Here is a 25,680-nt window from a genome sequence, read left to right on the forward strand (position 1 = left end):
CAACCTCCAGAACTCTTTTCATTTTGCAAAACCGAAACTGTATACTCATTAAAAAACAACTTCCCGTTCTCCCCTCCTCTAAGCCCATGGCAGGCTCTATTCCACTTCTGTATCTATGAATGTGACGACTCTAGGTACTGCATATAATTGAAATTATACAGTACTTGTCTTTCCGTGACTGGCTTTCATTTAGTATAATGTCCTCAAGGTTCATCCATCTTGCAGCATGTGTCACATTTCTTTCCTTTTTAAAGCCGAATATCTACCTGTCAGTAGACACTTGAGTTGCTTCTACCTTTTAGCTATTGTGAATAATGCTGCTATGAACACGAGTGTACAAATATCTCTTTGAGAACATGCTTTCACTTCTTTTGAGGGTATAGCCAGAAGTAAAATTGCTGGATTTGCTGGATCATATGGTAATTCTATTTTTAATTTTTTAAGCAACCACCATACTTTTTTCCATAGCAACTGTACCATTTTACATTCTCACCAACAGTGTATAAGGGTTCCAGTTTCTCTATACCCTTGTCAACACTTTTTTTTTTTTGCAGTAACTATTCTAATCAGTGTGTGGTAGCATCTCATTGTGGTTTTGATTTGCATTTCCCTAATGATTAGTGATGTTGAGCATCGTTTCACGTTCTTATTGGCCATTTGTAGATCCTCTTTGGAGAAATGTCTGTTCAGGTCCTTTGCCCATTTTTTAATTAGATTTGGGTTTTATTGCTGTTGTTATCTATGCAAGACTTTTAACACCCTTTTATCCCCTAAAGTTTTTGTTCTTTGGTTTTTGAGGTAAGTTCCCTGCCAGCTTCTTTGTATTTTTGACCAATTCTTTCTCCCCAGCTCCTGAAATGTAGAGACATTAACCAAAGGTCAAGAAGCATATGAATTTCTTTAAATAATTACCATAAGAAACTCAGAAGTGAATAATTATTTACTGAGTAACTACTGTGTGCACAGTTAGTAAAAATTGTAGTAACAATTATCTCACTTTTGAGTGACTCCTTTGTGCCAGGCATTTTGCGTCCATTACTCATCTAATCTCATAAACCTCTGCGGTAGGTATTATTATGAACCCCATAATACAACTATGAAAATTAAGCCATGGAAGGTTTAGGCAATTTGCCCAACACCTGCAGTAAACCATGGGAGTAGCTAAGAAGGGTCCCTCTGCAAGAAAACCATGTGCAAAGAAGACAAGACTAGCACACTAGAGAAAATTTGGAATACTGCAGCATTCATAAAAATTCTGATTACTATGTCAACACAACTACTATATATATGGGTTTAATTTTTTACTTTTATTAACCATCTTTAGGCCCTCCCTGTACTGCCCTGTAAACAGGATAAGACACTATGGAAGGGGAAGTCATGATCACTACTCTAAAGGGCCAACTACTCAGCAATCATGTAAATATTCCTCTGTTCAAAGTCTGGACTAGCTGAGTTGGGTTAAAGGATCCAGTATTTCCTTGTCTTTAAGGAACTTACAGTCTTCAGGGAAGACATGAACATGGGAAATGATCAGAGGAAGAAAAAGGTCATCTACATCAACTACCCATTTTAAAGTATACAATTCAGTGGTATTCAGTACGTTCACCATGTTGTACAACCATCACCACAATCTAGTTCCAGAACTTTTTTTTTTTAGAGAGGGGGGAGGAGCGGAAGGAGGGGGAGAGAGGAATCTTAAACAGGTTACACGCCCAGTGTGGAACCCAATGTGGGGCTCCATCTCACAACCCTGAGATCATGACCTAAGCCGGAATCAAGAGTTGGACGCTTAACTGACTGAGCCACCTAGGCGCCCCCAGAACTTTTTCATCACCCCAAATGGAAACTTCATACACATTAAGCAGTCATCATTTCTCATACCCTCTTCCTTCTCAGCCCCTGGCAATCACAATCTGCTTTCTGTCTTTCTGAATTTACCTATTTTAGCTATTTAAATGGGATCATACAATTAGTGACTTTTGTGTCTGGCTTCTCACTTTGCGTAATGTTTTCAAGGTTCATTCCCATTGCAACATGTATCAGTACTTCCTTCCTTTTTATGGCCAACCAGTATTCCATGGCATGAATACACAACAGTTTATCCATTCATCCATCAATGGGTTGTTTCCACTTTTTGCTATCATGTATAGTGCTGTTGAGAACATATGTGTACAAGTATTTACTTGAATATCCAGTTTCAATTCTTTTTGGTTTATACCTAGAAGTGAAATTACTAGACCATATGGTAATTTTATGTTTAACTTTTTTGAAGAACCACCAACTGTTGGCCACAGAACTTGAAACATTTTACATTCCCACCAACAATGTGTAGAGGTTCCAATGTCTCCACATTCACCAACACTTATTATTTCCCATTACTAGATTCTAACCATCTTAGTGAGTATGAAGGGGTATGTCATTGTGGTTTTGATGTGCATTTCCCTAATGACTAATGATACTGAACATCGTTTTATATTATTGTTGTCCCTTTGTGTATCTTCTTTGCAAAAAAAATTCTTTTCAATCCTTTGCCCCTTTTCATTTAGGTTTTTTGCCTTTTTATTATTGGGTTATAAGAGTTCTTTATATATTCTGCATACTGAACCCTTATTAGATATATGATTTGCAAATAGTTTCTTCTGTCCTGTAGATTGCCTTTTCACTTTCTTGATGGTGTCCTTTAGTACACAAAAGTTATAATTTTGATGAAGTTCAATTTATCTAGTTTTTTCTTTTGTTACTTAACGCTTTTAGTGTTTTACCTAAGAAATCATTAGCAAATCTAATGTCATTCAAGATTTATTTCTGTTTTTCTCTAAGAGTTTTTTAGATTTAGCTTTTATATTTAGACCTTTGATCCATTTTGGATTTTTTTTCTATGTGATGTGAGCTTGGGATCCAAATTCCTTCTTTTGCAGTGTGAATATCCAGTTTTCCCACCACCATTTTGTTGAAGATCCTGTTCTTTCCTCATTAAACAGTCGTAATACCCTTGTCAAAAATCAAGTGACAATAGATGTATAGGCTTATTTCTGGGTTCTCAATTCTATTCTATTTGTCAATGACTGGTATCCCATGGTTTTGATAGCTGTAGTTTGTAGTATTTTTTGAAATCAAGAATGTGAGCCTTCCAACTTTGCTCTTATTTTTCAAGATTGTTTTGGCAATTCGAAGTCACTTGCAATTCCATATGAATATTATCATTGGCTTTTCCACTAGCCATGTTGGGCTATCCCTCTTTCCTTTTCATTCAGGAACCTTCCGCAGGTTTATTTTGTGAGATCAGGCTTTGGGTTAGGTTTTTATTCAAAAAGTGTGTGCTAGAAAATTGATTTTTAAAAATTGCTTTTATTTCCCATATCTTAAAAATGAACAGTAGTCCCATACAAAACATAATGCTAAACACATGGTTTGTGAACAATAAATATTTAAAAAGTATGAACAGCACAAATACTTGAAATAATTTAAATAAATAAAAAGTACAAAAGATTTTAAGTTATTGCAGATGAATTGTGCATTTCTCTGTTCTAAACAACTTACAACATTTAACATAACTTTATAATAATCCCATACATCTGCTATTATTTATTTTTCTTCTGGCACAAAGATAGAGATGATGCTTGCACTTTGAGTCCTAGAAAGCAGCCATTTAGTTGACCAGATGAGTTTTCAGACTCAACATCTTTTTTATTTCCTGAGTTTAGCTGTGAGCTCATTGATGAAGAACAAGCACCTTCTGATTTCCACCCTGACAACCTCCCAGGCACAGTGGCTGTATACTTTCTTTTCAAGATAGAGACTGATTCCATGGAAGTATCTCTTCACAGCCAGTCTGGAGTTCTCACTTAACAGTTCCACGTTCTTTTCTTCCTCCAAACATGTCTCCAGATCATCCACCTGCTGATGAAGTCCAGCGAGGAATTTGTCCAGTAGGGTCTCATCCCAAGCCACAAGAGAGTCACTTTTGCTGAAAAGGTTGAAGATCTGCTGGAGCATCTCATGCATGACAAGTGTGGTTTCTGTCTTCTCAAACTTGTTCCCATCCACAAGCATCTGAGGAAAGCTGAAGTCAGTCCTATCCTTCAGACAAGACAGAATGGAGATTTTCTCCATTTGACTCAATAGCGTGAAGGTTTCTGGATTGCCATGGCTTGGATGCAGGGCGCAGTCCCGAGAGCAGACAGGGCTGGAGCATAACATCACCAGGGCCAGCAGCACAGAGACTGAGAGGGCCATTAGGCAGCTGCAGGGGATTCTGCAGGACTGCCTGAAGAGGAAGTCTCAGTAGGTTCTGAGAACTTTGGGTGATGAGTGCCTTTTAAATAGTGAATATAGAAACTTCCATTTTCTGGGTTTTTCCACTGTCACGCGTTCCTTTCCCTTTCTACTTTTTCTCTTTTTTTTTACAAAGTCAATTAAAAATGCACATTTATTAACATGAGCACCTAGATGGGGGACTCCAACCACGTGTGCCAATATAGTATTTACACAGCATTATAACATATTTTTCACACCTCCCAGGTTGTTCTTGGGAAGAAAAGCCTAGACAAAGTCAGAAAAGGGAGAAATACTTATGCAAGAAATGGTGGTCTTTCCAGGTCAGCAGGAAATATACAAAAACTTATAAAACAGGAGATTTAAGTTTTTCTTATTTTTTTCCTTATTTACACCTTTGCCTTTCTTTAAAAAGTGTCAGTTGTATATGTACTTCAAAGGTATCACTTGAGTTGGTTACTGAAGATATTGTTTGGAAAACAATTTTGCAGATATCATTTGTCAAAAATAAATTATGGTCTGCCAAGCACTTTGCTAGGTGCTGGTTTCCCTAAAAGATTCAAGATTGCATATGTGTGATTCTCTTGGTTCTCTACCAAGTACAACCTCTCACAGTAAAAACTTTGCCTTAGTCATTGAATGGTAATCCAGATAATCTCATATCCTTAGGTATTCCACTGACAAGTGATATCCTACCGATCAGGGCTAATGGGGCTGCAATAGTATTCAAGGCTTACCTTGATACGTCTTCATGGAAACTGTAACACGCAGATTATTTTAGTATTAATGGCAGCAATCTTCAGATTACATGTAGGCTCTCAGCAAAGTGTTTTACGAACAGTATTTCATTTAAACTTCATAACTTCCCTATGAGGTAATTACTCTAATTATATTTTGCAAATAAGGAAACCAAAATCTCAGAGAGGTTACTTAACTTGCTAAAAGCCACAATTTATTATATACGTGATACTTCACTGCTATACTGTTCTGCCTCCATATTACTTCATAATCTTAAGCATTCTCCTTTGACTACATTCTGTTTGTAATTAAGTAATCAATTTAATTATTTGTTGAATATCTGATTGCCCTGATAAACTGTAAGCTCCCTGAGGGCAGGAATGTGTATCTTGAGTGTCTGTCATAGAGGAGGCACGCAGAGAGCTTTCTGTCCCGTAGCAAGTACAAAAAGGACTACATTTTCCAAAAAGCGAGTAGACCTAAAATTTGGGGACTGTGTCAGAAGATGACAGTCTTCTGAAAGCAGGGATAGTAAGAATAACTTCTATTCTGCAGTATTGTTTTCCAAACAATATCTTCAGTGAGTTTAAGACCACTCAAGTGGTATCTATGTGAAATGGATCCTTTAACCTCCAGGATAATTTCTGAAAATATTTCAAATGGGAACAGGGGGTTTCAAAGATCCAGTAGAGATCAACAAAACACATCATTTGGAAGACAGGACTGGAACTTGGCAAGTGAAAAGTGAGCTGTATCCTGTAAAGTCTCTGAAATAACCGAATGGTGCTTTTTAAAAAAGATTTATTTATTTATTTTGGAGAGAGACAGCCGAGCAGTGGGGAGGGGCAGAGGGAGAGGGAGAGAGAAACTCAAGCAGACTCTGCTCTGAGCAGGGACCCTGATGCGGGGCTAGATCCCACGACCAACCCGACCGGAAGATCATGACACGAGCCAAAACCAGGAGTTGGACACTTAACTGACTGCGTCTCCCAGGCACCCCCAAATGTTGCTTTTTGGTCACTAAGAGTGGCGACTGGAGGGTAAGAACTTGCTAAGTGTTAATCTAAGATAGGAAGAACATCATCAGAGGGGAAGGCCCAATCTAGTGGCTAGGCCAGTAGACTCTGGGGCCAGACATCGGGGGTTCATGTCATAGCTCCAGCCTCTGCATGGGTGTGTGACCTTGGGCTCCTCGTTTTTCTCCTCTGTCATACAGAAATGATAACCATATCTATTTCACTGGGTTGTTGTGAAGATAGGATGATGTCATGTACCTGTAACAATGCCTGGGCAAAATAAGCACTCAACATCTCTTAGCCGTGGCCACAACAGAGAAAGCGAACCCATCCAACTGTGCGAACTGGGTGGAAGTTTCCCTGAAGTGATCTGCTTCCCTTCCCTTCCCTTCCCTTCCTTTCCCTTCCCTTCCCTTCCTTCTCAGCTCACTAATAAACATTTTTATTTCTAATCTCATCTCTTATGTGAACACGAGCATGTGTTTATGTGACAGGGAGCGCTCCATCCAAATGACTAACATCTATGAGCTTCTGGGTAATAGCTGACCTCGCACACATTAATAAAATGGCCGTCCCATCTATAACCCAGTCTCTTTTGAGTATGAGTTGGTATGACTAAGTCCTCAGAATATCATCTTCTCTGTGAAAAAAAAGTAAACAGACAAATATCTAGATAGATGGGTTTTCTGATTCAGCAAAGCTGAAAACTAGCCCGCCCTTTAGGTAACAGCTTGCCTTAAAGGGCCAGCTGCCCTTCCTGGGGACTTGTCTCACACAGGCTGGTTTGAATCTGCCACTCTATAGAGCTCGTAATCCCTTGTGTAGTTTAAGTAACATTTCATCATTTGGACAGAGAAGATGCCACTTGTTTTCCTTTCATTTTCAGCATCTACTTTCCATTTGCCTTTTGTGCATTACGTTTTTATAATTGCTTCCTTTTACTCTCTAGGAATGTGAAAAAGAGAGAGGCAAGTTCTGATGTCTTGAAAATCATACAGGAAATGTTATCTCTTCTTTTCTCTTATGTTTTCCCTTCCTTGTTTTGCAACAAACCTCAAAGTGGAAATAGAAAAGATTGTGGGGAGCCTTAGGACCACTTTTACAAAGAGAAAAGACAAATACAAAAGAAAAAACAACAATTTTATAATTATGTAAAAATAGCAAAGAAAAGCAAGGGTGGTTTAACCATTACGTCACCAGAGCTAAGACAATGGTCTGGGCTAACGCAAAGAGGCTGCCACAAAGCAGCAAACACACATTCTAACAACTTGAACAGCCCTACGGTAGTAGAGGTTGCATTTTACTCTTCTTGTGGGCAGGATTACAGGTTTAATCATCTTGGTATAGCCTGAGCTCAGCGTAAGAATTGGCACATAGTAAATGTTCAGTAATTTTCTCAATTAAGCAGAGTAAATAAAACCAAATTTGACAAATTAAATGTTTTGCAGCAGAGAATAAGGTGAGATCCATGTGTATACAAATCAGGTTATCTTTCACACCTGATCAACACTTCCAAGAGAGCCATCTGGAAGGGGAATAAAGAAGATTTTATTTATTTTTTATTTTTTATTTTTTTTAAAGATTTTATTTATTTATTTGACAGAGAGAGAGAGAAAGCACAAGTAAGCAGAGAGGCAGGCAGAGGGAGAGGGAGAAGCAGGCTCTCCACTGAGCAGGGAGCCCGATGTGGGGCTCGATCCCAGGACTCTGGGATCACGACCTGAGCCGAAGGCAGCCGCTCAACCGACTGAGCCACCCAGGCGCCCCAAGAAGATTTTATTTTTTTAAAGATTGTATTTATTTGAGGGAGAGAGAGAAGAAGAGAAGAGAGAGAGAGAGCATGAGTAGGGAGGAGGGGCAGAGGGAGAGGGAGAAGCAGACTCCCTGCTGAGCAGGGAGCCTGACGCAGGACTCGATCCCAGGACCCCAAGATCATGACCTGAGCCGAAGGCAGACACTTAACTGACTGAGCCACCCAGGCACCCAAACTAAAGAAGATTTTAAAAAAGAAGCCTAGCAAAACTTCCTTAAAGGGTGTTCTTAACATGAGGAAAAAAGATACAGATAGCTCTATCATTAGTTCAAAGTTGGTTTTTGTTAAGATGATAAGCATTCCATTGAATTAGGGCTTCTAATTTTTTAGTGAGTGAATTTTACTTCAATTGTAGGAATACAGAAAGAGTTGAAACTTACGACAATTTTCCAGATCTTTGATGAGAAAGTAAAACCCAAAATGGGGAAGTACAAAGTTCTGAGGGAAATTCAGAAAATGACAACTTTTCACTCAATACCTGAGAGACCCATAATCAGAAAATTTTCAGAGAAGCTGGACAAAAGCTCACCATCTGGGGCGCCTGGGTGGCTCAGTCGTTAAGCGTCTGCCTTTGGCTCAGGTCATGATCCCAGGGTCCTGGGATTGAGTCCCCCAGCGGGCTCCCTGCTGGGCAGGAAACCTGCTTCTCCCTCTCCCACTCCCCCTGTTTGTGTTCCCTCTCTCACTGTGTCTTTCTCTGTCAAATAAATAAATAAAATCTTAAAAAAAAAAAAAAAAAAAGCTCACCATCTCCACCAGAAGGACTTCTTGGAACTTATCGATGGCTTACCAAGTACTTCAGTACTTTCCTCACTGATGGCACTGGTGATGATTTCCCAACCCAAGATCTCCATTAGCTGTGACCTGTCTCAGAGCTTTAATAAAAATGCTGGGTTTTGACTTATTAAATGTAAGTTATTTCTCTTCTTTTTTTTTATAGACCTTCTTCAAAATCCTAATTCTGTAAACTAAGTATAAAAATATGTGGTGAACTTCATTCGTTCATTTATTGGCCTTGGGGTTAGAGTCTTGAGTACGAGATGTGTAGTTTCACTGGAGTATGTTGGAGCAAAAGACCTAGCCCATTGAAGAAGTAGTTATAATATAATTAGGTATTTACATTGGGATCTGGGCTACACAGAAGTAAAAGATGCTATGGCAGTGAGTTTCATGGGTAGCTCATTTAGAGTACTTTCAGTTTTCCCCAGGGAAGTACTATGAAGTAGGAGACTGGAAAAATGAGTAGGGGTTTGTTAAGTATCACATGGAGGGCAAAATGTCCCAGGGGAAAAAGCAACTGCATAGGGAGGGGGTAGCCCTGTAGCAGGAAAGGGCCTGGTACATTTGAAAGAGTGAAAAAGACCAGAGGAGGTACACTGTATTGACAGATGAAAAGTATGCCCTATAATGATGCTGGAGAAACGGAAAGAAGTTCAACAAATAGACTATCTTAAAGGCGTTAGACTTTATCTTAGGAGACAAGGGAAGTTACTTTAGGATTTAAAATAAGAGAGTAGCCTGACCAGAGCAGGTACAGGGCAATTCATCAGACTAGCAGTTCTCAAAGTGTGGTCTGTGGGCCCCTAGGAGTCCTCAAAACACTTTAAGGGATCTGTGATGTCAAAATTACTTCTATTACAATATCAAGACATTATTTGCTTTTTTCACCATATTAACAACTTGCACTGAGGGTGCAAAAACAAAGATGGGTAAAACTCCTGGTGCCCAAGTGTCAGTCAAGGCAGTGGCACCAAAATGTACCAGTAATTATTACATTTTTTACTGTAATATACTTGAAGTAAAAGGAAAGCCAGTTTCACTTAATAATGCCCTTGATGAAATAGAAAGAGTATTAATTTTATTAAATCTTCTGAGTACACATCTTTTGAATAGTCTCTGTGATAGTCTTTTAATATTCTGTGTGACAAGCACTTCTGCTGCAGGCATGATGATTGTTTTAAGGAAAAGCATGTCTGTGATTTTTTGAGTTGTGAGCTAAACTAGCCACTCTTCACAGAATCCATTTTTACTTGAAAGGATGGCAGACAAACTATGGTTACTCAGACTTGGGCACGTGACAAACATTTTCTCAAGATACTTACAAAGTGAACTTGTTACTCAAAGAAAAACATTAGTTGCCAATGATAACATTTATGCTTTCAGTAGACAATTAAAATTTTGGAAAACCTACCACTGCAAACTTGATAACTTCTCAATACTTAAAAGACTTTTGTGATGACAACAATGGTGATATTAACAAATAAATCACTTGGTTATAATAACTGAAATATATATAGATCTGTAATGACAGAATATCTCAGTGAAGCAATATTTTCTGAATGACCAATGCATGTATTACAAAATTATGCATGGGCGATGAAGATCTGTTCAAAGAGTAAGTCAGATTGATAGGTTTTTATGTAATACGATTTTAAAAGTTTACCGATTTAGTTTTAGACTCCACATTGCAATGAATCCTTAAGAAACTACCACTTAACAAGTTCTGGTGTGATAAATAATGCATTATATAAATATATTTTCTTGTATAAAATCATCTTTATATTTCTATGATATTCTCTTAATCATGATGAACAGGGTTATTCATGTGATTTTGAATTCTGTCACAGAGGAAAGCATATGGAATTGGGAAAATACTGAGTTTGAATCATAGTTCTGCTGCTTAATAGCTTCTATCATCTGCTGCTCTTGCACACAGTAGGTGGCTCAATAAATATTATGATCTCTGGATATGCAGCAGAGAACAAGATATTGTTTAAGAGCATGGTAGGATTGTTGAGAAGATAAAAATACTTCCTGTAAGGTATCTAGCACAGAGTGGAGTGAAAATTCAATAAACATTAGCTTTTATTATTTATACAGTGTATTAATATTATTTAGAATGCTTTTATTGACTTTAATAAATAAGGCCAGTCTATTTTCTTTTTTTTTTTAAAGATTTTATTTATTTATTTGAGAGAGAGAGAATAAGAGACAGAGAGCATAAGAGGGAAGAGGGCAGAGGGAGAAGCAGACCCCCTGCTGATCAGGGAGCCTGATGTGGGACTCGATCCCGGGACTCCAGGATCATGACCTGAGCCGAAGGCAGTCGCCTAACCAACTGAGCCACCCAGGCACCCTCTATTTTCAATTCATATGTTGGATAAAGCTGTGAGTTTATCTCAGTGTGTAACTGTGACTGCTTCTGCAAATTTTAATAGTGCTTTAATTTCCATTACTAAATTTCTCATTTTTTTCTCTCTGACTTGACTATAATTTATCAGTATGATCTTAAATATCTAATTGATTGGTTTAAAAATTATTTTAAAATTGATTTCAGACATTGTGATCTGAGCATTCAACTTACAGTATTTTTGCTCTGAAGGAATATTTGATATTTTCTTTGTAGTTTAATATATGATGACTTTTGTAAATGATTTATAAATATTTGAAAGAAATTATAGTGCCCTGGAGTCTTAACCACTAATTTACTCTTTTAAATCATATTTTCCACTTCTTCTCATCCTTATTATTTTTCTATAATTATTTTATAGACATTGTCCTAAAATTGCAAAGCTACCATCATATTTTTGTTCACCTTTCTATATATTACTAAAAATTTTTGCTTAATTTTTTATATGATTTGAATTTTATTTCCATGTCTTTTATAATTTAATTACAGATTATATTTGTGTCCTATGTATGTTGACCCTCTTTCTCAAATTTAACTCATTCATTTCTCATGGATGTCAGTATTGTTAATCATTATCAATATCGCATATTAATATTGCCACCTCTAATTACTTTCCTTCGTTGAGTTTTCTTGCTCTGCCTTTGCCCATCTTTCCTTGAACCATTTTAGTATTATATATGTAGTATTATTTGATTTTAGGCTTATCTCCCTGTGCAAAGTAATAATGAAATTTGTGCTTTAAATCAATCAAGAGTTTTTTCTTTTAATAAGGAAGTTTAAGAAATTTATACTTATAATCTTAACCATGTATGTTTGGTTCTCAAATGTATTGATTTATGCTTTACTGTCTGTATTACTTTTATTTTTTTGACACTTGTCATATTCCCTCCAGCTCCCCAATTATTATCAAAGACAATATGTTTTTAAAACAATTTAAATTATCTCTTAATTTTTGAGTGAAAAATTGTACAATACTTTAGAAATAAATTTTTAAATTTTAATTGAAAATGGATTTTAACTGATTTTATTATTTACTCCCAATTTTTTTTTTTAATATTTATTTATTTGACAGAGAGAGACACAGCGAGAGAGGGAACACAAGCGGAGCGAGTGGGAGAGGGAGAAGCAGGCTTCCCGCGTAGCAGGAGCCCGATGCGGGGCTCGATCCCAGGACCCTGGGATCGTGACCTGAGCCGAAGGCAGACGCTTAACGGCTGAGCCACCCAGGTGTCCCGATTTACTCCCAGTTCTTACTAGCACTGTTGCTAGTAGTCAGCATAACAACTGTACATAAGAGACATACACAAAGATATGCATGTGAATTTATGTGCATATATAAACAGAGGAGAAGGTCTAAAAAGTTAGTGAATAGGAATTGACTTCTTTATTTTATTTGATTTTAAAGAATTTATTTATTTATTTGAGACAGAGAGCGAGTGGGGGAGGAGCAGAGGGAGAGGGACAAGCAGACTCCGTGCTGAGCACAGGGCTCCATCTCACCACCCTGAGATCACGACCTGAGCCAAAACCAAGAGTTGGCTGCTTAACCGACTGAGCCACCCAGGTGCCCCGACTTCTTATTTTAGAAAACAAAGATATTTAATTTTGAATGCTCTTAGAATGGCAGTAAATTGGGCGCCTGGGTGGCTCAGATGGTCAAGCGTCTGCCTTCGGCTCAGGTCATGCTCCCAGCATCCTGGGATGGAGTCCTGCATCAGGCTCCCAGCTCCTTGGGAGCCTGCTTCTCCCCCTGCCTCTCTCTGTCTCTCATGAATAAATAAAATCTTTAAAAAAAAAAAAAAAGAATGGCAGTAAATTGGGTGCAGTATGCGAAATAAGTGCCTATATTCCAAATGTAATCAATCGCTGGACCTTCTCAGGGGTCATGTGGTCAGTCAGGTGGTAATCAACTTGCTTTAAACAATTCTAAGATGAAGCATATGACTGTAAGGCAATGACTTTGATATTCTTGCTACTTACTAAATTGGCTCTGAAGACGGTTCTCATCCTGGAATGCAAAATCTTTGAATGAGAATAATTTTATTGCCATTATTAGTCGTTGTATTTCTGACATGTTTTTCAAGATTCATACTGAAACTGCAGTAAGGTACACTTACACCTAAGGAAACAAATGGAAGATCTATATGAGTGCCATGTAGCCTACCCCTTTTTGATGGCTCCCTCCAACCTTTAACCAAAAAGGCAGATGAATCAAGTTAGTCTGAGTGTAGAGTATAAGCCACGGGGCCTCCTCCCCTCCACGCTCTCCATCTGTCACTGTAGGCCTTCAGTGGCCTCTCTTTGGTGATTTACTATCCAGTGCTGGACTGGGGATCAAGCTAAAACAAAGAGAGAATAAAGATTTTAGGCAACATTTCCTTCTCTGTTCTGCTGGCTCTCAGCTTCCTTCCGAGTCGGTTTTGAGTAGTGAGCGATGTGGGCCTTAAAGGTATGGAAAGCTGGTATTACACTGCCATCTACTGTACGTAGGTCAATTCCTGCCTCAGAGACTGGGTCTCCCTTCCAGGGCCTCCAGCTGGGAAGAAGGCAGGAAATTAGAAATAAAAGAAAGAACATTTTTGATGTTCTGCCCATTTAAAAACAAAGAAACAAGTGTGTAAGTGAGGCAGAATAAATTCTAATTCATAATAGTGACCCCAGTAATGTGAAATGTTCTTAGACCCACATAGTCATCTTGCTCCAAAGTACGTTTATACATATAATTGGCATAGTGTAATAAACAGGCCAGTTTAAACCAAAAAAGAGATATTTGTATTTCATCAGCACTTTTGTTTGTAAGTATTTCTGGTATCCTGGGGCTGTGTTGTATCAAGCACCACACCAAGACAATTACCAAGTTTTAATAACTGAATCTTGGGATGAATGGGGTTGGGCTTTGGGTTCCTGTTTTCTCTAAGAATCCTTGAGTTCTGTTATGCAAATTTGATCACCCACCCCACCCCCACCCCCATCAATAACCCATCAGTAATTTCCTTCATGGAAAACATTCGTTAAGAGCATATGCTCACTGGACATTTCCTCCAGGTGGCTTCTCACGAGCTATGTCATGATCACCTGACAAGGAGCACTGCCTGTGTGGCCCAGAATGATAAGGATGCGCTGTCAGGGCAGGGCGCGACAGCCAGAGAGGGCTGACATTAGGGTGGATAGCAAAGGACGGAATGAACACCAAAGTATTTTGAGCCAGAAGAAAATTCACTGTGATTCATTCATGATGAGGCGAGAAAAGTAACTTTTTCCAGCCAGGCTCAACAACCTTCCTGGAATAATCAGAGGATCATCCTAAGTGTTTGGACCATAAAAAGTCGAATTTTATCTCCATCCCTTGGGGCTTTCTGATACCCCTTTCAAGCAAGCTGGACTAGGATTCCCGCCGAGGACCAAGATGGCTGATCTTTGGGTCTCTGTGATGTGCACAATGAGGAAGACCATGTGCTGGGACCACTGGAGTCACTGAGAAGTGACCTTCCAGGGGCGCCTTGGTGGCTCAGTTGTTAGGTGTCTGCCTTCAGCTCAGGTCATGATCCCAGGGTCCTGGGATCGTGCCCCGCATTGGGCTCCCTGCTCCTCGGGAAGTCTGCTTCTCCCTCTCCCACTCCCCCTGCTTTTGTTCCCTCTCTCGCTGTGTCTCTCTGTCAAATAAATAAATAAAATCTTAAAAAAAAAAAAAAAAAAGAAATGACCTTCCAGCTACTCGTCAGGCTCAAGGGGGAAGGTCGCAAGAAAGCAGTCAGGTAGGAGGCAGTGGGGCAGAAATCAGATGAACGTGGAAACAGTTCAAAGCAGGGGATAGACAGAAGGCTCTAGAAGGTGTGACTGAGATTCAAGGTGAGTCCATTAGGGCTCCAGCTGCCTCAGGTGAGGAATGAAGGTCTCAAAGGATGCCTTTTAAGGCACTACCTTGCAGGTGTCCTTCAACTATCCTGTGGTTGGTCTAACCATAGTCGGAGTTTCCTTTTCAGGGGAGCTGAAGAGCAAATAGTAGCAGAGGAGTGCCCTCTGCCTACCCCAGAACATATTTCTTCTAGATCTTTCCCATAGGATCCCAGATAGAGAAATGACTTCAGAAAGCAATTGGACCACACCTTGTATTTTCACAAACGTGACCAACGTCATGTAGATAAATGACCTGAGGGGAAAAAAAATCACCTGAGACCCACAGAAGTTTAAGGTTTACATAAGAAATCTAAGTAACAATAATAATAATAATAATAAATCTGATAACCTGGATCTGCTAGGGCAATTTTCTTTACACCACACACACATTTTTTTTTCACTAAGTAAATTTTTTCTTTTTTCCCCTGCAGGTATGTATTTGACCAATAATGAGACCGTAAAGAACTGCCCGAAACCTCCAGCTCTATTCTCTCCTGGTGCATCCGTTTAGAGCTTGAATCTGTAAATTTTCCTAGCACTAAGAGAAGGGAGAGGGAGGTGTTAATTCTCAAAAAGCCTCAAGTAGTGCAGATACGACAAAATGGGTAAGGGGCGATCTTTATCGATTAGAGCCAGAGTGATGACAGACGTTGGTGAAGAAATGAGAAATTATGCTTATAGTAGACCAGTCGTTTGTATGACAGTCTTTGAGCACTTACTTTATACCATGCACTTGGCCATTGTGTTTTTTAAATTTTATTAAATACATTTTTATTCCAAAAAATATTGTTGTTTGTTTTTTGTTTGCTTGCTTATTTGTTTTTCCTATAGGATAGTCAATAGGGAAGATGAAAGACATTAGAGAAAACAAAGTACAATTTTGGTCTATCTGTTTTGTTTTTGTTTTTCTGAGGTAAATACCTAGGAATGGAATGGCTTAATCATATGGAAGTATATGTTGGCCTTTTCAAGGAAAAGCCAATCTGTCTTCCAAAATGGTTGTACCATTATACTTTCCCATGAGCAATGAAGGAGAGTTCCATTTGCTCCACATCCTACCCAACACTCAGTATGGTCAGTCTTTTTCATTTTAACTATTTTCATCAGCATGTAGAGGTGTCTGAGTGTGTAAAATGGCATTTTCCAAATGACTAATGGTGTTGAGCATCTCTTCATATTTTTGTCACCTGGATACTTCTTTGGTAAAGTGTTTATACAAATCTCTCCTAAAATATTTGACAGAAAACTTTTTTTAAAAAAAGAATTTAAAGTAGATCCATTCTCTAGCCCCATCTTTTTTCTGGGTTGTGAGCTGACTCAGACCATAGTCTGGACAATGGGGATATAGGGTTGCTCCACCAAAAGCTGAGTGTTTCCTTTCTGTTATTTCTGGAGGACGGCTCTGACTGCTTCTCATAGAAATTCTACATTCGACATTGTCAGTAGCTGGAGATGAACCTGAGTCAAAGATATTTAGAAGAAGACTTCCTGGAAGTGAGATTCCAAGACTGGGTATGAATAGTCACTTTCAATAGTGTTCAGTCTTTTAAAATTCTCTATATAAGTGAGATCACACAGTATTTGTCTTTTTTTTTTTTTAAGATTTCATTTATTTGTTTATTCAGAGAGAGAGAGCTTGCCATGGGGGGAGGGGCAGATGGAGAGGGAGAGAGAGAATCTCTAGCAGACTCTGCACTGAGCGTGGAGTCCAATGCGGTGCTCGAACTCAAGCCCTGAGCTCATGATCTGAGCTAAAATCAAGTGTTAGACACTTAACGAGCTGAGCCACCCAGGTGCCCCAGTATTTGTCTTTCTTTAAGACCCCAAGAATTCTGAGGCACCATGTTGCATCTAAACATTCGTTACAGAGACAAGGCACATCTAGAACTTCTTACAACTTTAACACCAAACACAGGGAACATGCTTAGCTGGGCTTCCTCAAGGTAGGGGACCATTACACATTCAATCCTGGCCTCTATTTACTACTGTCTTCTGTGAAATGGATAAGAAAATAATAGGCCCTAATCCATTCTGAGATCACATCTGACTTCTTCTTACCAGCTGTGACTCTTGGGCAAAAACCTTGCATCTCAAAACCTCACACCTCTGCATGGTGTTCTGAGCTACATGTGAGGGAATATACACTGGAAGAGTAGGTGTGAAGCTATATGCAAAGTGCTATGTGGAAGGCAGTGGTTATTCTTCAACACATCTCATTTTATTGTTTTGGACTGTGCCCCAGCTTGGCCTGATAGTTCGTACCATCTATTTTAGTGGTTAAGGAATGCGCTTCTGGAGCCAGAGTTTGAAGGTTGAATTCCAGCTCTGCTATACACTATTAGCAGAACTTCTGCAAATAACATAAACACTATGTTCTCTAGTTTCCTCATCCTTAATATGAGGGACAATAATGGTATGTTTTCAAGGATTAGTGTATGAAATGAGTAAATACAGATGAAGGGCATTAAAGTATGCAACAGACTGGTGGATGCCAGAGGTGGGGGAGATGGGCAAGTGGGTGAAGGTGGCCAAAAGGCACAAACTTCTAATTATAAGAGAAATCAGTTCTGGGGATATAATGCACAGCATGATTATAGTTAACAGGACTCTATCATATATTTGAAAGTTGCTTAGAGTAGATCTTAAAAGTCCTCATCAGAAGAAAAAAATTGTGACCATATGAGGTGGTGGAAGTTAACTAAACTTAGTAATCATTTCACAGTATATACATACGTCAAACCATTATGTTGTACACTTTAAACAAATATGATATTATATGTCAATTATATCTCAGTATAACTGAGGGGGATTCCTTGGGGTCTTGAATGTATTCACGATGGTGACAGAAGATTTGTTCATAACCTAGATAAATGCTGTAGGAGAATAAGGAGAATGGGGGGGGGTGGCGTGAGGCACAGGGGGTGCAAGGCAGAGGCTTTCTGTGAATTCAGGGCTCCAGGAGGGGTGACTGGTGGGCACTGGACTATACTGATTGCCACAGCTACCTGGGAGGGAAGGAAGCATGACATTCACTCGGTTACGTCGTGATTCACACTAAATACAGTACTAAACACATTAACATGATTTGCCAGAAAATCAATTCCATGAAATCACTCAGGAAAAAACATACGGCATAAAAGGGCAAACTATGCACAGAAAAACAAACCCCATTATTCCCAGATGCCATGCTATATTCTTCTCCACTTCAGATCCACTGACTTCTCTTATTTATGCTCCCATCGGCTCCAGTGTGGTCTCTGCTTATGATTCCACCCAACCGACTCTCATGAGGTCAGCAAAGGCATCTAGTTTTCGGACACGCCAGGCAGTTTCAATCCACATCTTCCAGGAATCCACTGATGGTCTTCGAAGCAAGACCATTAAATATACTCATCGGCATCCTCTCTTATTATCCGTGTACTGTATGGCCATGAGTCCACTGTCTCCTTGTGGCTCTTCTCTCCCCTCCCTTCAATGGTTGGAGAGCCTCAGAATCAAGTTTGTGTTTGTTTCTCACACTACACGATCTCCCCGCATGAACACCTGTTTCTGGCATTCCCTGTAGATATGGACCTCAGCCATGGCGTTTCTTGTCAAATGCAAGATCACCTCTCCACTGATACTGGACATTTGTGCCTCCATGTCTACCAGTCATCAGTCGAGGGGTCCCCAGCTTTTATGTGTACCTCCTGACCTTCCCCATTCCAGCATCAGGTGAGAGAATTCACTTCCTTCCCTTCATTATAACACTAAGTCTGAGGATTGTTTTTAGATTCCTATCCCTCCAACAACCAAAGATGTAGACATCAGGAACTGTATTTATTACGTCCTATATTCTAAGGGTAACATGAAAGTTGTCTTAGAGGAAGTCAGTGTTATTTCCGATGTTAATGTAGTATGATGGGTAAATGCATTCTGCTGTCCAATTTTCAATCAAGTTGCACAATTAGACTTGGTGTTACTCTTTAAAAACACTTTGCTTAGTAAAAGTTCAATAAAGAAGAAAAATGATAAACTCATTAAATATTAAAAATATATTTTATTGGGTGCCTGGGTGGCTCAGTTGGTTAAGCGACTGCCTTCGGCTCAGGTCATGATCCTGGAGTCCCTGGATCGAGTCCCGCATCGGGCTCCCTGCTCGGCAGGGAGTCTGCTTCTTCCTCTGACCCTAACCCCTCTCATGTGCTCACTCTCTCTCATTCTCTCTCTCAAATAAATAAATAAAATCTTAAAAAAAATAAAAAATATATTTTATTATATTCTGCAATATAAAGGTGCACATATTACATGAAAAAATCCAAATCTTATAAATATTTACATAAATAAATATTTAAATAGATAAATAGACATGAACCTGGTCAACTGTAAGCGACTGTGGCTAGTAGAGTTGACATGTCGCTTAATACTTCTGAAAACCTTTAACAAATGGATTCTGTTGATGTCACCATAACAGCAGAAATGAGAGTCTTTGACACAGAAGAACAAGGGAAAGTGTGATATTATTAGTCAGAGGGAATCATTTCCATGGTGAACCGGTCTCATTTCTTGTTCCTTAATCTTTCTTGCAAGATCGTTGATGAAAACAAGGAGCTCGTGATTTCTGCTCTGACAATCTCCCAGGCACAAGGGCTGTATTGCTTCTCTTGCAGATAGAGGGAGATTCTTTGGAAGTAGTTCCTCAGGATGGAGTCCACCTTCATGAGGGGAGTCTCTGCCACCCCAGCCTCCTGCATGGGACAGGCATCCAGGTCGGTCAGCTGCTCAGAAAGTCCTGAGCAGAACTCCTCTAGGAGGGTCTCGTTCCAAGCAGCAGATGAAGCCTCTGTGCAGAAGAGGTGGAAGATCTTCTGGTTCATCACATGGACGACAGAGAGGGCTTGAGCCTTCTGCAACTGCTTGCCATCGAGCACCTCCTGGGGGAAGGCAAAGTCACTTGTGTACTTGTCACAAGAGCTAGCAGACATTCTCTTCATTTGTCCCAGGAGCGTCAAGGCCCTCCAGGCGAACAGGCCATGGTTCTGGGGCAGGTCACATCCCAGAGAGCAGAGGGAGCTGCAGCTGAGCACCACCAGGGTCACCAAGAAGGAAAAGGGCAGGGCCATTGGGGATCCTGCAGATGCTGCTGGCCTGGCTGGGGTGGGCAAGTCTGGGAACCGTGGCTCTAGGTTCTCTGAACATCTTCCCTTGTGTGTGTGGCTTAAGTAGGGGACATGGGAGTTTTCAATTTCTGAACGTTTCCCTTACTTTCTACTTCTCTTTTTGCTTTCCCTTCTGTACTTTCTCCTTGGGTTTAGAGCATGGGTTTCTCAACCATGTATTATTTTATTCATTATTGTCTCTTGCCTCCAGAGTCTTTTTGGATGTTTTTTAATTGAACCTTCCAAGAAAACTTAATAGCATGGATACACACTATATATAGTTACATATTGTATTTATATCTGTGCTTTATAGGTAAAAAAGAAAGTGTGAAGTTTATTCAATTCAGGGTTACGAATGACTAAATATTTTAAGCTAAAAGTTAAATTTTAAAGCTATTGATGCTTAAGTATATAAGTAAATTTGATGAGTGACTTATAATTTATTTATATATATAAATTGTAATATATAAAGGACATATGCAAATTAACAATTTCTAAAAAGATATAATGATTTTGGTGTACTTAAACATTTCAAATCCGGGCGCCTGGGTGGCTCAATCATTAGGCATCTGCCTTCAGCTCAGGTCATGGTCCTGGAGTCCTGGGATCGAGCCCCGAATCGGGCTCCCTGCTCCGCGGGAAGCCTGCTTCTCCCTCTCCCAACCTCCCTGCTTGTGTTCCCTCTCTCGCTGTCTCTCTCTCTCTTTCAAATAAATAAAATCTTTTTAAAAAAAACCCATTTAAAACCATTCCAAATTATTAAAAGCAAATGAAAAATTAAATTATTTCTAACATCTGTTTTTAGTGTACTGAATTTTAATGTTGCCTCATATGACAAAATCATTTTTAACTTCACCTGCTACTAGATACTCTTGAAGGCATTGTCAAAATTTGTTTTCTGTTTAGCACTAGATAATTACTGATGTGTTGAGTAAGTGTTGTACAACTAAATCATAAAATATAATCTATTTGTATTTTATTGTCAAAGCCTGCAAGAAGTCTTTTCTGCTTACAGAACTCATATTTTCCCTTCTTGGGGAGGCTCAGACATGCAACATCCACAAGACATCTGATGGCAGCTCACAAGTAAGCACAGGTCACCTCTCCAGGTCAGACTTTGAGATCCAGGAAATGATGGAGAGAAACTCCTCCAATCCTAAATTATTCCTGTTATTCCTAGGTTTGTCACACTGATCTTGCGGACAGTTTGGGTATCTTCCAAGAACTCTGTGTCATTGATTCTGTGTAAAACCCAAGAAAACCCAATGAGAGACAATAAATGCTAAGGTTTTGTTAGACCGCTCCAAGGTCAAGCTTTGGAGAGCCACAGACCATTGCAATATTTCAGATTGGTTCTCAGCCATAAGAAGCAATTGTAACTCTTGGGAGCAAGTGTAACAACTATTCCATCTGGTGGGGGAATATTGATAATGGGAGAGACAATGTAGATACAGAACCAGGGACTATGAGAAAAATCTTGATATCTTTTACTCAATTTTGCTCTGAAGCTAACTACTCTTTAAGAAAAGTATGTTTTTTCAAAAATATACAAAAGCTATGGAAATTGGCTTATTACACTATTGGAGTCAGTTGCTTCCAAGAATGAGCCTTTTTTGCTCTGAAAAAACATCTCCTGCCAGGAGAAAGGCTTCTGCATAGAACAGAAATGTCTCCAGACTTGCTCACTGTCTCTGTCCGTCTTAGCCAGTAGGGGGCACTCTTCCTTCATAAATATTTTAACAGGCCACAGAGTAAACTGACCCAGCTTTTTATTTCCTTTTTGCTAAAGCGGCTGTTACATCTCTGCAGCGGGGACATTCCCTCAGGTCCAAAAATAGTCACCAGGAGAAAAAGAAGAGAACAAGGCCTCTCCTAGGAGAGTTTCCAAAAACCTAGAACTTTCACACAACTCTTGGTTTCAGTTAGCGGCTTTGTACTTGGAAGTAAAATTGCCAGCCAGAAACCACAAGGGTAGAGGAAGCAGCTGTGTGAATGGGCAGGAGAGCCTCCTGAAGAGTAATGAGGAGGGCAGAGCTCCCTGGGGGTTTCTACATGGGCAGAGGGAAACATTGTAATATGGGAGTGAATGGATGGGATTGGGGGAAGGAGGATAGAAGGGGGAAATGTGCTAGGAATCAGAATATATAGTGTATATAAAGCATGTACAATATACATATACATATTATACTATTGTGTATATAATCGATGAGCCACGTGTTCCCAATTCTGTGTTTTAGACCATCAGCAGTTGTCAATCAGTAACAGAGAGGCGGCTAGGAGAAGTCCACTATTCTCTTCTAGATCTCTATGAATAAATAAGAGTCACCATCTGTTAAAGCTTCATTCAGTGGGAAATATGCTGCTAAGTGCTTCTAAGTGTTCTAGATTATTTACTACTCACAACTCAAGGAACATTTCCAGCCTCCTTTATATTTGGAGAAACTGAGGTCCAAAGAGATTAAGCAAATTATTCCGGATCAAACATCTAAATTCCTTAGCAAAATCTAGACGCAGTACATAATCCTGTATCACATGTCATAAATATTCCTTACAATTCTTACTTTGTAGTTCTCATATAGTTTAATCCCAAATTTATACATTTTCTTGCTCTCTGTCTTGTTTGCTGGTGCTCTGGCTTTTTATTGGTTTTCACCTAATTTGTCCCTTCGGATATTGGAAAAGAGAAAGTTTCTGATTCACTTTCATTTTTTCATCTTATGAGGGAAGTGTTCCTGGCCATTATATTCATTGCAAACTCCTTATTTATTAATGCCTAAGAATTTATCATTTTTCTGAAGTCATTGCCCTACCTAAAGATCAAATCTTTATTTAGTCAGGAAGAAAGGAAGCAGTAAAGTCTGGGCATATCAATCTCTATGTAAAACTAAGCTGTATTTCATAATAACAGAAAATGCAATGTAACAAAGAGGAAAATTAGGTAACCAGATTGGTAAAACACATCATGCCCAAAATAGTTGTGTTATCATTGACAGCTAGGCTTAGGATAAAGGATGTATCTGATGTTCAAATGGTGGGATTAACCATCCAGAAATGATTCCAGGGCGCCTGGGTGGCTCAGTCGTTAAGCATCTGCCTTCGGCTCAGGTTATGATCCCTGGGTCCTGGGATTGAGCCCCACGTCAGGCTCCCTGCTCAGCGGAAAGCCTGCTTCTCCCTCTCCCACTCCCCCTGCTTGTGTTCCCTCTCTCGCTGTGTCTCTCTCTGTCAAATAAATAAATAAAATCTGTGTCTCTCTCTGTCAAATAAATAAAATCTTAAAAAAAAAAATGATTCCACAATGATTACCTGCTAATCCAGGCAGAGATCAATGTCAACTCTCATATCATATGATAGATGAAAATAAAATCCTGATGAAATACAGATTTGATGTAAGATTGGATTTTAAGAAGGAAAGTAGGGACACCTGGATGGCTCAGTTGGTTAAAATTTGCCTTCAGCTCAGGTCCTGATCCCAGGGTCCTGGGATCAAGTTCCGCATCAGGCTCCTTGCTCAGCAGGGAGCCTGCTTCTCCCTCTGCCTGCCCTTCTTGTGCGCTCTCTCTCTGACAAATAAATAAATAAAGTCTTAAAAAAAATAAAATAAAAAATAAGAAGGAAAGTAGTGCAGTTTCAGTCATGACGTATGAAGAAGGCTTGAACTGTGCTCCTAGCAGAAATAACTAGAAAACTGTCCGTGATGCTGAGACAAAGAACAACATCTCCTTGAGTTTGATAATTAAGATGACTTTCTTCCTCAAGGTACAGTGAAGGAAAAAATGGAAGACACAAATAAAAACCGATAGGAACTTTTAGAGATGGAAAATATCACAAATATAACAAGTGACATATATTTTTTTTCAGATTTCTTTAGGACAATCATAAATATAGACCAGATTCTGGGTCATAAAAATTTTCTATAGAATTAAAAGGACTGAGATGATACAGTAAGTTCTTTAACTGCAATAGAAAAATATAGAAAACAATACCAGAGAGATACCTGAAAAATCTCCAAATATTTGGAAATTAAATAACATTTAAATAACTCATGGGGCAAAGAAGAAATCCCAAGGGAAGTATGAAAATACATTGAAATAAATGGAAATGAAAACACAACATATTGGAGGCTCCTGGCTGGCTCAGTCGGTAGAACACGTGACTCTTGATCGCAGGATGGCGAGTTCAAGCTCCATGTTGGGTGTGGAGTTTACTTTAAAAATAAATAAATGAAAAAAATTTTAAAAACCCATAACATCAAAATTTGTGAGATGCATCTAGGCAGGATTAAAGTATAACTTATGGCTTTAGATGCTCAGGCTAGAGAAGAAGGAAAGTCCAAAGTCAGGATTCTTCACTTTCCCTGTAACAAGCTAGAAATAAAAGAAACAATTAAAAAATAAATAAAAAGAAACAATAAAGAGAATAATGAAAATCAAGGAAATAGAAACTAGAAAAGCCCTAAAGAAAATCAAAGAAACCAAGAGCTTCTTATAAATATGTTTTTTCAGTAAATTTATAGAACCATAGCAACGCTGCTCTACGTAAAAAAAAAGAGGAGACAACTTACCACACTCTTTCTTCATCTATCAACATGGCCTATTTTTCTTCCTAATCAGATCTTACCGAAGTGACCAATGGCACCTATGTTTTCAGATCCACTGGGGCAAGTTAGCCCCATCCTTCTCTAAGATGCCCCTCAAATTTAAACTCTTTGTTTGCTTAGTCAGTACTTTCTTTTTTAGTCAGTACTTTCTGAAGATCATTCTTCTCCTGTCTCCTACCCACACTGGCTACACCATCTCTGTGCCCTTTGCAAGTTCTTCTCTTTTAACCTTAAAAGTTCAACATCTTCATAAGCTTTAGGTCATCTCCTCGTTTTACAATCTACTCATAAGGGAACACATCTATTATCATGCCCTGATTTGCAAATATGCAACAAACAATTGTAAATTAATATCTCCACAATATACTCTGTTGGAGATTCTGGATCCAAGGACGCATCTACTGGCGGAATGTCTGTTTAGAGGTTTCATCTGCTTTTAAGAGTTCATCTGCTCTGTCTCCCCTCTTGACATCCCTCATTCAAGCTGCTAGTGAAAGTCTCTTGTGCTCTACCTCATGTTTTAATATGAAATATAATTGAAATTCCTTAAACATGATTATTGCTGTATGTTTCTTTCTCTTCAAAATGGAAAGCTCAAAGAGAATAAGCTTTACAATTGCTTTATTCACCTCTGTGTCCCCAGAATAACCACATAATCTGGCATAGAGATATGCAGTTTTAAAATAACAAATGAGAAATGAATGAGTGATTTGAATTTATCATCCATTCTTCAATATGGGTCACAAATTCAGGCTATCTCTCTTTTTAAGAATTAACAAATCTGAAAAATCTCCTGGGGAAGAATTTCATAAAGAAAACAATTTGACAAAAATAAGATGAACAAATTTTGTTACATTCAAACATATTATGAAGGTAAATATGGTATTATATGAACAAAACTTTTTTTTTATTTTTAAAAGGGCATCTTGCTGAAAAAATCTATTTTAAAGAGTACATAGTAGATAAAATAGATGAGTGAATGAATGAATGAGAATATGGGTACATTAAAGCCC

General features: G+C 38.9%; 2 protein-coding genes across 2 annotated transcripts; both read right to left on the bottom strand.

The window, feature by feature from the left end:
• Nucleotides 1-3,687: 3,687 nt before the first annotated feature.
• On the bottom strand, nt 3,688-4,236 carry LOC110587131 (interferon alpha-16-like). The gene has a single exon (XM_021697289.1). It carries the CDS (start codon nt 4,234-4,236, stop codon nt 3,688-3,690), a length of 549 nt encoding a protein of 182 aa, XP_021552964.1.
• A 15,231-nt stretch (nt 4,237-19,467) lies between these two features.
• LOC123326492 (interferon alpha-1/2-like) lies at nt 19,468-20,031 on the bottom strand. The gene has a single exon (XM_044920310.1). The coding sequence runs from the start codon at nt 20,029-20,031 to the stop codon at nt 19,468-19,470; it is 564 nt and encodes a 187-aa protein (XP_044776245.1).
• Nucleotides 20,032-25,680: the final 5,649 nt, after the last annotated feature.

Source organism: Neomonachus schauinslandi, chromosome 13, assembly GCF_002201575.2.
Source record: "Neomonachus schauinslandi chromosome 13, ASM220157v2, whole genome shotgun sequence".
Taxonomy (NCBI): domain Eukaryota; kingdom Metazoa; phylum Chordata; class Mammalia; order Carnivora; family Phocidae; genus Neomonachus; species Neomonachus schauinslandi.